At 50.4% G+C, this 14,936-nt stretch overlaps 2 protein-coding genes across 2 annotated transcripts in view; both read right to left on the minus strand.

Moving 5' to 3' along the window:
• Positions 1 to 2,676: 2,676 nt before the first annotated feature.
• On the minus strand, positions 2,677 to 8,343 carry LOC113568380 (cysteine protease ATG4D-like). Its single transcript, XM_026996575.2, is given in 12 exon segments — positions 2,677 to 3,914; positions 3,916 to 4,065; positions 4,491 to 4,610; positions 4,865 to 4,941; positions 5,282 to 5,360; positions 5,565 to 5,701; positions 5,935 to 5,996; positions 6,200 to 6,488; positions 6,612 to 6,785; positions 6,999 to 7,082; positions 7,665 to 7,827; positions 8,253 to 8,343. Coding segments are annotated over 11 exon segments (1,317 nt in total). The 5' UTR covers positions 7,786 to 7,827; positions 8,253 to 8,343; the 3' UTR covers positions 2,677 to 3,890.
• Positions 8,344 to 10,448: 2,105 nt separating this feature from the next.
• Positions 10,449 to 14,936, minus strand: part of mast1b (microtubule associated serine/threonine kinase 1b) — a 39,011-nt gene continuing 34,523 nt past the window's right edge. Inside the window, exons 21-27 of the mRNA XM_035525077.1 lie at positions 14,504 to 14,748; positions 14,193 to 14,396; positions 13,793 to 14,022; positions 13,566 to 13,688; positions 13,343 to 13,479; positions 12,911 to 13,098; positions 10,449 to 12,607 (exon numbers count right to left, since the gene is read on the minus strand). Of these exons, the coding sequence (XP_035380970.1) occupies positions 11,139 to 12,607; positions 12,911 to 13,098; positions 13,343 to 13,479; positions 13,566 to 13,688; positions 13,793 to 14,022; positions 14,193 to 14,396; positions 14,504 to 14,748 (2,596 nt within the window). The 3' untranslated portion in view covers positions 10,449 to 11,138. The remainder of the gene's footprint in view (positions 12,608 to 12,910; positions 13,099 to 13,342; positions 13,480 to 13,565; positions 13,689 to 13,792; positions 14,023 to 14,192; positions 14,397 to 14,503; positions 14,749 to 14,936) is intronic.

Below are 14,936 nucleotides of genomic sequence, written 5' to 3' on the forward strand. Positions count from 1 at the left end.
ATTTGTCATTTTCTCTGTTGGCTTTAGCGAAACATGTACGCAGAGACAATTCCAATCATATTCCCCAAGAAAAGCCTGACTCGGAAAATATGCGAACCACGTTAAGACTGCAGTTTGGAGCCCTACCCACGGCAAGCAGAGGTGGGCTGTCTGGAAGGCAGGGTGCGTCACTGTGCCTGCCGGCTCACATAAATCAGACAGTAGCCGTCAATGAGAGATGACAGCCGAAACACTTAAGATATATTCACGCTGCCAAACATCTGCCACCACTACCATCGTAGACAGAACATAACAAAAGAGACAGAACATAAGCCATGGCAATTTTCACATTCGCAGACACTTTTATTCAAAGCAACTTATAATTGTGTCGGAACACATCTCAAGTAACTGAGAGTTAAGGGTCTTGCTTAGCTGCCCAGCAGGTGGGTCTTGAACCGGCAACCGCGCAACTGCAAAGCAAGTACGTTAACCACTGAACTACCACGGTGTGTTGTTCTCTTTCCAGCATGGACAATGGCACTGGGCCACACGGAGCAGGCTGGAACAAACAAATTATAAAAAAAATAATAATAATTTTCCACAACAAACCTTACAGCGCATGCTGTTTGAGTCGCAGCGTATAGTGCGGTGTGTTCGCATTAGTGTGTCTAGTTGTAGCCTGCACACTGATGTAAGTTTTCTAGTCAGTAATGTGAACGGGGATGGGGTTAAACCGTTATTAAAGTCTCTGTGGGATCCGGTTGCGCTGAAGCTAGCCCTCACGTGACGGTGCCGCGGGCAGTGGAGCTACGCTTTTCCTTTACCTCTTCATTCACGTTAGCAGCTGCTATTGGCCAAGCAAAGATCAGCATCTCAGTCAGGAACTGGGGGCAGATTATGTGAAATCATTCTTTTGGCCATAGTACCTGAGAGGCTTAGGTAGGTCAAGGGTTAAAGGTTAAGGCCTTGAAGCATGTGTCCTATCCTCCTTATGGTCCCAGACAACCTGAGCAGAGGAGTGCCGAAGAGGAACTGAAAGGGACCGCAGCAGGAGCCCTCCACAAGAGCACGTGGTACAGGCCACTGAACAGATCTGCCTCGGAGAGAGCGAGAGAGAGAGAGCGAGAGAGAGAGAGAGAGAGAGAGAGAGCGAGAGCGATTCAACTCCACTCATCTACCCGAGAGGCAGGACACTGTAGGCGTTATTCTTCCTCATTAGACAGGCTGGATTACAGTGAGATCTAGATTAAGTGTCAGGTTTAACCAACCACAAAGGGAGATCAGGGAGGTAAGTACAGGCTCTGTTACGTCAGGAACCGATTGTCTTTATTGACAATGAAAGGGTAATGAACAACTTCTTTGTGGCTAGGAATTCAATACTAACATTTAGAAATCTGAGCTACTATTCACCAGTCTTGTTAAAAAGGGACCGTTTGAATGGTTGAAAGACAGCAACCCGAGTCAAACTGTCTCACCCTCATGTGCAATCTCAAACTGGCTGGGGCCTCGTCCGTCTGGCCTGTGATGTGAGAACGAGCGAGGCGGGACAGGTGGCGTCCCCTAGCCCTGCCTTCTTTAAGCACCTTCCAGTGCATCTGTCCCACCTCCACTCAGCGAGCGTCTGCGAGACACTGGGACCAAAGTCCCGTGCTCTCCGTTTCCCCGAAGGATGTGTTGAGCCTCTGGGACCAGAGCAAAGAACCCAGCGAGAGACGACAGAGGTCTCAACATCCAGGAAGGGAAGGAGTTCCAGCTGGCGTTCCTGTCCCTCCTGATGAGGTCAAGGAGTCGCTGGACCTCCTCCTGGACCACACTGGACTTGCTGCTATGCTCTTTCTGAACTCCGGCCCACTGCAGGCAGGATGCTGCACAAGTGATTGTCGAGATCCAGTGCCGCCCTCTCCAGGTGGACGACCTGGTGCAGTCCTGGCAGCCGGACAGTTGCTCTACTGGGAATCGAAATGCAGAAGAACCTTACTCTGACGGATCAGGGGTTCTGTGTGTGGATAGCGCTGCCTGAGTCACTTCACCTCTTTTAGATAGGAGAGCCATGTCTCTGCTGACCCTGCTCCTACATGGGAAAATGGATCTCACACGAACATTTACAGTATTTTGGAGTACCCCCCGCCCCCCAACATTTCCAGCATCACTATGCATTTCTCTCCTGTCCAATCTCAGTTGACCTGAAGTAAAAAGGAAACCTCCAGGATTTTATAGTCCCAGGGGAGTCCAGTGTATTCCGTATATTTAAGGGGGTCCTAGAAAATGGCCGTAATCCCAAAGAGCCTGGCGAAACATTCCTAATTACACCATTTAATTAACAAGACAGCAATAATAAGATTATGCAGCTTTTCATCTGTTTGAGATTTAATTTTAGATTATAAATGACCCGCGCGTGCCAAAAGCCATAGAGCACCATCTCGCCCAGCTGGGGAACAGAAAGTGCAGAGCTGGCACTACGCTACTACACACTGCACTCTAAAGGAAAGGAGAAGCTCTTCTATTTGATCAACCTTTTAATTTGAAAATACCTGAATATTATGTTCTTTGCACAAAAATAAAATACATATATTGATAAAACCCTTGATTTTATAAGACCACAACCACACAAAAAATCAAAACATTAATAAAAGTTAGAAAGAAACTGAAACAAAAGCAGAAGTTAAAATTCAACAAAACCCCTTCCGCCACACACACACACACACACACACACACAACACACACACCTTACTTCAAAGAAATAAATAAACTTCTAAAAATATATAAACACCAATCAGGTTTTTCCAGCTTTCAGACATGAAGCATGAATGATATAACGATTTAAAACAAGCAAACGTTTATACACAAACAGTCTTTTACAAAATGGTTCTGCAGCTCCACTCCAGCCAGGGTGCCGGCACTGAGCACTGTACAGTCACCCTGCATCAACAGCAATCATCACCTGATCAATGGAATCAGTTCTGTTACAGCAGTGGGGTGTACAGTGGTGTGGACATCCAAGGATGGATTTGATCTCCCATGATGCCTTGCATCATAACAGGAGCAATGCTGCTCTAGGGAGGGTCAGCGTAATTAACCAGAGCTCCTAGTCTCTGTCAGCATCACAGGAAATGGGTCTTTCAAAAGAACTGTAACAGAAAACACACACACACACACACACTTTTGATCAAATATGTCAGAGGTATTTGTTTTTTCATCTTTAAGAGCTCAGGTGCGTTTGTTTCTCTCTCTGCACACCACACCAGCAGTCCAACAGCAAGCACTCCAGTCAGAGGTCAGGGGTCAGGAATCCACCTCCTGCACACCTGCCTGCCATCCAACCAGGCCTGCCACGATTTAGCAGTGGTTTGTGGGCTTTGTGGAAGGTGCATCTCTGGACACGGTTTTGACAGGACACCAGCCAGTCCACGTGTTTACTTTGTCCATCGTCCCATCACAGGCAGAGAAGTGTTGAGTGGTGTTGAATGCTAGTTCAGCTGGGAGACAGGAACACCATGGACTGGCTGGGGGTCCCCAAGGACTAGGGAGACCATTGCTTAAAGCAATACACAGAACTCACTCCCCAGCGGGTCAGGGTCACACATGATGCACTAATGCCCTGTTGCTGTGGAAACACATTTAGAGCTTGGAAAACCGACAGAGGCCGTTTTGAAGCCAAGACAGCTGGGTTGATGCACTAGTCCAATACATGCCAGATGGGTTAGCTTACACAGGCTACTAGTTTTATAAATTACACACTAGTGACGACACTAGGACAGTCCAATGCAGAGGTGTAAAAACTGCTCTCAAGTGTTCTGATGTGTAAAAAAAAAAATTAAAACATCTTTGCTCGCCTCACCAAGCACAAGCTACGTTACTGCGCCTTGTAAATGTATTTAAACACAGCGATGGCGTAATAGCAGCCCAGACTCTCAGAGCAGCACAAATTCATCTGTGGCTGTTCCGCTTGTTGCTCCGCCTCCGTTTGTCATCGGGCGGGACATGCACCGCAGGGTCGGGGGTCAGCTCCGCTTCCACGCGCTCCTCCTGCCCAGTGCCCTCCACGAAGGTGAACATGGGATATATCTCTGTGGAGGAGGTCAGGGCCTGGGGGGAGGAGTCAGACCAGGACAAAAAACGTTATGCATCTTCCTATTAGGATGCTACGTGGCTCCTAATTAAGCAAGTCCGAGCAGAAATTTGCATAAATCTGCATATTTAGGCCATGCATTTGCATGAAACCTATAGAAAAGTAAAAGAATGGTTTGTATATACAGTATAAAACATACAATATTTTTCAGAAAGCACCAGGAACTATGCATATGCACTTGGTATGACGTACCAAATCAAGCTCTCCCCAACACACACTCACCTCACTCTCCCACACACACGCTTTCAACGTTGGCAGGTGAGCGAACGCATCAGTTCTGATCATCCGTACCTCAAGGTTACAAGCCAAGCCGCAATCAACCCTGAATTCAACCCAGCACGTCTTGCTTAACACATCCCACGAGCTCGGTCAGCTGTCCTACCGTGGTGACCAGCGCCCGCAGTGTGTCTAGGTCCTGCCCGCTCTTGGCATAGAATCCCAGAGTGCAGCTGGGGTCCATGCGGTGAAAGGACATCTTGCTCACCGTCCTGCAGTGGAAAGACTGCGCCAACAGAGCTTTAGTCAACTACAGCGGTCGCCTAGGTGACCGAGCACAAAGCCATCTGGGTAATTCATGTTTTTTGGCTTTCATTTGATATTAGCACTGTTAACATTTAGTGGTAATCAAAAAAAATTTCCCCCCCCTTCTTCAAAATTGCAGAGCCACACAACAGTGGCAACACAAACACCACACGTGGAAATAACCAACGAAGCCGGACTCCGTGGCTGCAAAACAAACAGGATGGAAACGGTTACCTCCAGAGGGAAGAGCTCCTGGCTCACGTCTACCGTGGCCTGGCAGACATGCGGGTCCAGATACAGCAGGTGTTCGTCTGCACAGTGAGAGAACACATGCCCCCGTTCACCCAGCGCCACACCGCTGACCTGCCATCAGCTCTGCGGTGTCCTGCAGCAGACGTCATGGCCACACGGCAAGCCTGAGCTGATCCCAGGTCTGCTCGGGTGGGCTGGATAAACGTGCCCCTCTGCATTTAATCCGACACATTACCAACCTGGACCTCCGGGTGATATGACCGAATAAAGGACTGCACGAAGCATCTAACAATGACCACGTAACGCTCACGTAACACGGACACGGGTAACACTCACCCTGGAGCCATGTAACAGATGGCCACGTAACCCTTGCTTAACACAGACACGTGCGACACTCACCCTGATAGCCGACAAAATATAATGAGTGTTTGGGCTTCCCGCCCATGATCCCAATGCAGCAACTCAGCTGGAGCAGCTTCTGGATACACACAGACACACACTTACATGTGGCTTTCTGGTAAAGTAACACACACACAGAGTCTGGGAATGTGCATGTGTGTGTGTGTGTGTGTGTATGCGTGTGTGTGTGTGCATGTGCGTGTGTGCGTGTGCGCGTGTGTGCGCGTGCGTGCGTGTGAGTGTGTGTGTATGTGCGCACACATGCGAGAGAAACAGGGCGTACCTTCACACAGTCCACATAGGCGAGGTTGAGTGCCTCTCCACCAAGCCTCACAGGCACCAGTATAATAACAGACCTGCCACCAGTAGAGACGTGAGGCTGGGACGTCTGGCAGAGCCTCTCCACCTCCCCCATGTACACTGCACAACACGCCCAAGAAAAGAGCAGAGCAGCACACAGGATGTGACAGGAACTACACCTGCACACGGAACAGACCTCTGGGACATCTACATCTAATAAGCGTGCGAGTCACCCAATGACCCATGGAGCTGGAGAAAGAGGTTTCACAGACCACACAGGGTAGTAAAGGTAATCATGCTTTCTGGTTTTTTTAACCTGGGACAAAGCTCAACAGCCACACCCCAGAACTCACCAGTGCAGTCCTGAGCTACATACACAGCGATGCTGCCCACTTCAGACAGCTCTACAGCTTTACTGCAAGCACACACACACACACACACACACACACACACACACACACACACACACACACACACACACGGTCATCTGCTCTACCTGGGAGCTCTACTGGGCCAAAGCTATACTGTTCAAATGCAGAGAACGTCCTTCCATCCCCGTTTCAGCTCCTCCTCCTGGTTGCTCATTCAGTACCGTCGCTCTCCGCGGAGGGCTCTTACCGGAGGAGGTGCGCCGCGACGGAGGGGCCGTACCAGTCTCCCGGACGCTTGCCAGACTCCCTGCCCAGCTCTACTAGCCGGTGCAGGCCGAGGGGGGCGGAAGGCGCGTCACCGAACCAGGCCACCAGGTGCCGGTGGGCACGCTCGTCACCAGCCCCGACGCCATCCAGGGCAGCACCCTCGCTGCGCGTTCTCTGGACCCCGCGGGGCGGGTCCGGACCCGGCTGGTGGGGGCTGGTGACGTCCAGGTCGTCTCTGGTTTGATGATGAGCACCCGGCCACGTCCAGCCTGGGGGGGGCAGCAGAGTCAAGTCTCTAAAGCGTTTGAGTGAGTTTGCTGTGCGTTTAAACTAATATAGAGAGACACGTATTGTTAGAGACAGAGATAGCGAGCCTCTGTCTGTATGTGTACCTCCAGGTAACAGGAGCTGCACTAGGCCCTGTGCGAGTAACATCTGAGCAGCGCGGAGCATGCAACCCCAGCCGCAGTCTGAGCTAAAGGATGAACCGCCCAGGGGCTCAAAGCCTCTCCTATAGGTCAACCACAGGAGAGAGCAGAAGGCCCGCCGAAACCTGTCTCGCTCACCTGAGACCCACACACAAACACACACACCATTATAACATCTTTATTTTCCAGCTAAATAAAACCTGCACCTACATACAAACCTACATACAACACTGAAGCACTTAGCTGCACATTGGTCATTGGATAAATAACAAAATCACTGACCACATGAAGGAAAGACAAAGCCCCTTTAGAAGAGAGAACGAGGTCGCTGGAGGGGGTGTGGATGTTTACCGTCCTGGCTGAGCAGGTAACTGTGCCCCAGAAGCCACAGGGGATCAGTCTTACTGAGGCGAGGCTTGGACTTCAGAAACCAGCCTGTAAACACGCATGCAGAGGTGTCCTCTTAAACAGGGGGGAGTTCCTTTGGAGAGTCACTTGCCATAATTGAACACATGAGCTGTATGTGCAAAATGGCTTTCTGCATGCTACTCGCATACAGGTAGAGGCCAGTTTGTTGTACACAGTATGCCAATCGCTAACAAGCTAAAATTCATTCAGGAAAATCACCTCAAGTGAGCAACCACCTACTTTAAACATCATGTGAAGTCCCTCCAACTAATAATAATAATAATTTTTTTTTTTTTACGTGAATCTCATTAAAGTTTGAGCACAAACCTTTGATAGTATGGGGAGTGTATGAAGTATACACAATATATTATTGTAATATGTAATAAGTGGCATGAGTGTGTCTGAAATGGTCTCGTTTAGTACAAACTTGTCTGTTCCATGTTTGTGATACCGGCGATACAACTAAAGTGTACAACGGGTGTTCACCACATTTAAGGCGCATTAAGAGCAACAATGCAAAGCAAATAACGAATTATCCAGTGAGACACCAGTACAAAAGGGCTGAGACTAAAGAGCCAGTGAGGTGTTTATGTGCAAGGATGCACACACCTGCGTATTTCAGGCTGTTCCACGCCGTGAGGAGTCTGTGCTTGAGCTTGGCTGTGTCCTCCGGGGGCGCGGGGTCTGACAGGGTCAGGAGCTCCATCTCACCGGCGCACCCCGAGCTCATCGTCTCGCCGTGCAGGTACCGTCTACCGCAGCAGCGCGCACGCTGTAGAAGCGACACGAGGCAATGGCGCACGCCCGTTATACGGCAGCTCAGGTGAAAGAGCACGCGCCCAGGTCGTGCCGACGGCGCGCGATGACGTTGGAACGCTTCTCGAGCTCGCGTTCGCGAGCCAACCGGCTGCACGCGGAACGAATGCGCCATTGTTTTAAAAACGGCTTTTAACCACAATGACACATTTAACACTTTTAATCAGAATCACGACACGTTACTTGTTCAGATTTATAATAGTTTTGACAAAACATGGGTTGTACAGCTCGAGACATTTCACCCAATAACTTGGCTGCCAAAGCTAACTTTGTTAAAGTTAGCTAACTAGCTAACATATACAGTAGACTATATTCAGCTGTGTAAGGCGAATAGGTCACATTTTACTTTAGCGAGGTGTATTTGTCCTGATACATGCTTACCGTGTGAGTTGTTTTATTATAAAAAGCCTAAATAAGTTGCTTTCCTGACAACACCTTTCCTGCGGTTATTATGGTACATTTCCTGTTTATGTCGTCGCTAACAACGCCGAATGGCTCTATATCTGATTGGCTGAGCGGCACAGCGTCACCTCCCATCGGTCTGGGTTTTCTTAGAAGTAGTTGCGAGCAGGAACAAGAAACCACTGCACAAAACAGCCAAGCTCGCTCCTAAAATCAAAACACATTCGGTCATTATATATTTCAAACATATAGCCGTTGGCTTCCAATATGGTGTGATAAAAAAATAAAGAGACAATATCAGTCTAATTTTTCGAATCTTTTAAACTACTTTTATTACTGCACTTTAACCTTCTTGGATTGGTTCACAACATTGCCTGAGGATAAAAACAAGCCATAAATAAATAACAACATAAAAGATCAGAGTAAGAAAAAAAAGTCATTCACTGCCAAAATGTAGAGAAATTCTAAATATAATGAGGAAGAACAATGTAGCGCCCAAACCTGAAGATGAACGGTTGAACCTGTCAGTATAGCAGGTTGCACTGACAAATTAGTTAAATCCAGAAAGGTTAAAAATACAGCAAGTAAATAAATACATAATAAAGCTGAAAACAGCAACTACTTGTATCCAAACACTTTGGCTAACTAGTGGCACTGTCACTGCAGATAACTGCAAATATATCACTTTGTCAGTCACTTAGCTGTTTATTAGAATGTGTTACATATTCCTAAATATGCTAATGTGACCTTTTGACCTATTGAGGGATAGTGTGAAACAAATCACTACACTTGATTCCGAGGTTCTGAAGAAGAAGAAAAAATCTCAATTAGCCAACATCACTCGTTAGGATCCTTCTACTGTACAAGGCGTATTAGCAGAGAAAACACAAGTTCTAACACACTGAAGCACCTTTTCTGCACGGACCCCTCTAAATGGATAAATAAAGTGCATTCTTTTCCAGTTTTTTTTTTTTTTTTTTAATTTAATATTGGCTAGGAAATCACCTCAGGCAAAATAATCTGTCTACAGAATCCGGACACAGAGACCAGCAACAGTGACACCCCAGAGTGGCTTTGCTCTACATTACAGTACATTACAGACTACGGCATCTGGTGTGCAACGTGATTTCATCAAATGCACCACATCAGACTGGGAGACGATGATGTCATAAAGGCTTCCAACACACCGATGACGTCAAACGGTAAAATTCCAAAGTAGGCGGGCGGAAAATGGCCAACTATCAAGAGCAACTTTCTGCTAAACGTTCCGGGACAGGCAGCGACCTGATGTCTACTTCATATTCTACGTAACAGGATCAAGATCATTTAGGCCACATGGAGAGATGTTTCACTCAAAAGTGCTGATTTGAAATGTGATGTTGCTCACACAGTGTTCTAGACGACAGGACTGTATGGACCTGAACGGAAATTTGGTCAGTACTCAGTGTTGCTTGTAAAGAAACAAACAGTGGAAATGGATTAGTTGGGAAAAAAAACAACTGCCACTTACAGTACTAACTATTAGATGTTACATCAATGCACAAAATGGTACACTTATATAAAATGTGGCCAAAAATGTCTGAAATGTAAGAAGTCTGGAAAAAAGTAAAGACTTATAATAACAACACCTACATTGAATTAATCATGTTGTATCACCAAAGCTGTCTTTGCATATGTAGAAGGTTAATGTTTCGCATAAGTAGCATAAGTAGGAGAGGTTTAAGTTTCTAGGAGCCTTATTAGTAGGGCATTGAACAGTAAACCATCATGGACTGCATTTTTACGGTGAATAATGTAACACAGGCCTTTCTCATCAAATCTCTTATGTGCACAATTTTATAGCTTTTTTTTTACACACATACTCTCTCGCTGACACACACACGCACACACGTGCACACGCACGCACACACACATTTCTGATCTTGAGGCATCGTGTATCTCACTGCATCCTCATGCAACGCTATCGTTCAACTCTTCTGTTAAACTTTGCCTCCAGTGCAAACTCAGATATGTCTGTAGTTAGTGTGCAATCTCTCCCACTTGGGCAAGTCACTTTTCCAGTCTGAGCTCAGTCAAGCCCGAGCCCTTAAAACAAACATAACACTCTCACACACACACACACACACACACACACACACTCACACACACACTCACACACACACACACACACACACACACACACACACACACACAGACACACACAGACACACACAGACACACACACACACACACACGCACAAATCCACAATTCCTTTCAGTCTACCAGTCAGTCATCCGCAGTTGAATAGCAGAATTAAGTAAAGCACAGTTTCATTTGGTATATGTTGGTAATCTTTTGATTAAACTAGTCTCCACGACAGGGCTACCCGAGACATCGGAGAGTCCATCACAGAGCTCCGAAACACCTACTGCGTGTCTTACTCAGCTGATGAGTCAAAGCAGGCGTTTGGCCAGCAAATGTTCAGAACTGGGCTCTGTGGCATGAAATCTTCAGTGACCCTCCACACTAGCTTGCTACCGTAGGGACGGCTAGCGTTACTGAAAGGTGGTTCCTCCTATTGCGGTCACGAGCACTGATATGTCGTGGGCGGGAACAGCTGTGCACGCGCTCACTAGCATTAGGTCTTCGCTTGGTTTTTCTCTCTCTGTTCCGTTCATTTATTCACAAGTTCTAACATGCATCTACGCAGACATACGTTCTGTATCCTATTTATAAATATGGTGTTACATCTACACTTATACACACACAAATTTGACCACAGTTCTGAAGCACCTTCTGTTTGACTTTTCTGTTTTGTTTTGTTTGCTAGATAAGTCCCTTTTTATGTTGATTGGTGGCTGTGAAAATATTCCCAAACCAGAAACTCAGGAATGCTTGGAAGAGCTCCTGGAAGCCTTGTCCGGTTTGGAGGCTCCGGGTCCAGGCCAGGTCCCCGTCGCCACGTGCCGGCTTCCAGATGAAGCCTCGGACTTTCCTAGCGTCGCTCCCCGCTTGTCCTCGCTTGTTTTGGGGCTGGAGTCCTTCCCTTTGCTGCCATCCTGGGATCCCAGCTTTATGGGTCCCAGCACCGTTTTGGCCACACTGGTGAGCTGAATGACGAAACTGGACCTGTCGCCAGGGGAGACGGTGCGTGATTTGCCAGCGCCGGGCGGCGGGGTGGCAGGAGAAGAGGAGAGGGGCTTCTCCTCTGTGGGCACCAGGAGCGATCTCTCGTCCCGGGTGGCGTGGGCGGACCCGGACGGGGCCGGACCCTTCTCCGGCGCTGGAGGCGCCATCGTTGTAGCCTTGCCGTCCGGACCTGGCTTCTCCGTCCCACCGCCCCATGACCTCGCGCCTGCATCCACAGGCTGGGGGCTCTTCCCTGGCATTCCCAAGTCCCCCGCTCCAGGCACGGACAGGGGGGCGTCCCTCTCCCACGATGCTTTGCCCTTCGCTTGCCCTTTCGCGTTCTCGGCCGAGACGGCCTGCTGTTTGGGCTCCAGCGGCACGGTGCTCTGGGCGTCGGGGGTCTTCTCGGGCGTTGCGCCAGCGCTCTCCACGCTCAGCAACGGCGTCTTGCTCCACGAGGCCGTGGGCTCCCTCTCTGCTGGGACGGAGGCCCGCGCGGCCCGGATGCCGCAGGTCGGGGCCGCGCCAGCGTACGCGCCGACCGCTGCTCTGGACGGCTCCGCCTTTGTCTCCGCTACTTCTGCTCCTTTGTCCTTCCCGGCCAGCGCGGGTTCGCGACCCAGCGGCGACTCCTGCCAGCCCATCCGGCTCGGCGTGCGCAGCCCGCCGTCCCGGCGTGTCTCCGCGGGCGTGGCCGCCTCGCCGGGCGGCGCCGGCCCATTCTCTCCCTCCATCTCCAGCAGGCTCTGCAGGGCGTGCTCGCAGTGGAAGGACTCGCGGCGGAACTCCGCGTGCGCCACATCCAGGCCGTGCTTCCGCGCGGCCACGCCCGGGCCCGCCTTCTTCTCCGCACACGCCGGCGCCGGCGGGCCCAGCTTCTCTGCCGAGCGCACCCGCTGGAGAAGGGGCGAGCGGGGCGGTTCGGCGCTCTTGGGGCGGGACCTCGTCACCGGCGGCGACGAGTGCAGCTTGACGGGGTAGGCCTGCGTGGTGTTGGAGCTGCCCACGGAGTGTCCGGCGATGGGGGGCGGCGAAGAGGCGGTGGGCGAGGGTGTGTGCGCCAGGGGCGATAGCGGGATGTTTCCCGCAGACTTGCAGCGGGACGAGCGATACTGGCGGTGCAGCTTCGGGGACAGACCGTGCAGCGAGCTCGGACGCATGTGCTGCGACGTGGCAGGAGAATTGGGCGTGGAGGACGCCGGTGAACTGCTCTGTGAAGATGTGCCTTTATGATAGAGACACCAACAGAACACCGGGGTCAAACCGGGGTCAAGACAACAGCTGGAAAATGCCTGAATATGCAGGTAATAGGTAAAAGTTCATCAAATAGTAAAAGTGCGATTAAAAGCCTGCATAATATAAGAGTAGCACTGGGTGGGTTAATGTGGCGCGAGCTATTGGGTCAGAATCAGGCCAACACTGTCATGCAAATACCAAAACAAGGTTCACAATGTGAACGTGAACCAGAAGCGGAACGTGACCCTCGCCGCGAACGTGAACTTGCGGTGAGTGTGTGCGCGGGGCTAACCTAGGCCGGCCGCGTCGGGGGGCGGGCGGTACGTCTGCGTGGGCGAGCGGGCCGATAGACCGTGGGTGGGTGAGCAGGGCAGGCTGTCACCAGAGGACAGAGAGCGGTTGAGGGAGGACAGACTCCGGCTGGTGTGCAGCAGGTTGGACTGCTTGGCGATTTTACGGAAGAGAGAGCCGCGCTTCTTACTGCAGGGGGGAGAGAGAGAGAGAGAGAGAGAGAGAGAAGGAGAGGGTGAGAGAGAGAGAGAGAGAAGGAGAGGGTGAGAGAGAGAGAGAGAGAGAGAGAGAAGGAGAGGGTGAGAGAGAGAAATGGTAGCAAAAAACCAGGAAAGGAAACAGGAAACCATAAGCTTTTATTGAATGCCACTGTAGACTTTTTTTTTAACCTGTTGAAAAGTCAAACTCCCATAACAGAAGACACAGGTCTCACCTCTCCTGCGTGTCCTTGGCTAAGGTCCTCCTGTTACGCCGGGCCATCCTGGCTTTGTAGCTGGCCTTACGTGCAGGGCCAACCTTGATGGAGGTGTTCTCAAACGGCGTGGTGGTCACCGTCACCTTATTGCCACTCTGAGAGCCACCAGAAAGGACTTTAAATAAAAGGACCAGAGCAACCCGAAACAAATCACCAACATGTCCCTCTTTGGCACTCTTACCTTCAGAATGAGTTCCACCACCTCTGTATGGACCAGTCCATGGACAGACTCTCCGTTCACATGGGTGATGAGGTCGCCAGCGCACAGACCCGCCTCCTGGGCGGGGCCTCCACACTCCACGTGCTGTAGTGGCAACCGTCAATCATTTTTAATTCATGGCCATGAGCAGATAAACACACCAGAACTCCAAAAGAAGTTCAACAGAAGGTTCTGGAAGGCGTCCTCACCCAGACCATGTGGTGGACGCTGTAGATGTGGCTGTCTCCCATGTAGACGCGGATGGCGCGCAGGGTGAAGCCGTACTTCTTGCCCGAGCGCTGGATGGTGATTGGTGATCGCAGCACGCTGACGGAGGGGGAGTAGTCCCGGCTGGGGGAGGAGTCTCGGGAGGAGGGGTTGGAGGAGACGGAGCGAGGAGACATGGGACTGGCCAGTGGGGATGTTCCATGCTGCTCCACTGGGAGAATTGGGAAAAAGATAAAGAGAGAGAGAGAGAGAGAGAGAGAGAGAGAGAGAGATAGTTGGTGAGTCATCCTCAGGTATTACACAGACACATTTGCTGCACTTGAAGATAAAGGTCTAACCACTAATATGGCTCATCTGCCCCCTGGTGGCCAGAGGCCTCACCTGCAGGTATAATGACGGACAGGGCCGTGGCGGAGGCAGACTTTATGACCTTGGGGCTTGCACGGGCCGAGATGCATTTCTCGGAGTCAACGGACAGCTGGTGGTGGCGCGCGCGTCGGATCACCAGGTCACTCGTAGCTCTCGGTTCCGACGGCTCCGGAACGTGGAGGGGCGCGGAAGTGGCAGTGGACTTGTGCTGTTTGTCTGGACAAACATAACCGATGCGTAGGAAGATATAGCGCTCTGTTCTCCAAGGTTTAAATAACTGAAAAACGCTGATCATTTCAATCTATCACGCTTCCTCCACACACCTCCTCCTTGTGTTCCTGCTGCCATGGTGGCCTCTGTTGGGATGGAGCCTGTTGCCATGGTAGCGCCCTCTAGCGAAGTTCCCCTGGCTTTGGCTGCTGGCTTGCGCACCCGTGTCTCTGTGTCGCCCTCTAGTGGGGAGATGAAGCGGTGCGTGTCCATGAGAGCCGAGAAGCGGCGGCGGGCCCCAGACGGAGGGCTGGAGTCGGACTCAGTAAATGAGGACTCGGAGCAGGACAGACGCTTCCTACGGAGAGAGAGAGAGAGAGAGAGAGTGAGAGAGAGAGAGGGAGAGAGAATGAAAGAAAGGAAGAGGAAAAGAGAGGAAGAGTGAGATGGAGAGAGAGAGAGAGTTTGAACTCAACGACAGAAGAAGAGGATAGATCAAAGGAGGAGAACTCTACCAGGCAATAGTTTTTCTTTTTTAATTGTATT

Source organism: Electrophorus electricus, chromosome 4 (genome assembly GCF_013358815.1).
Source record: "Electrophorus electricus isolate fEleEle1 chromosome 4, fEleEle1.pri, whole genome shotgun sequence".
In the NCBI taxonomy this organism is placed as follows: Eukaryota; Metazoa; Chordata; class Actinopteri; order Gymnotiformes; family Gymnotidae; genus Electrophorus; species Electrophorus electricus.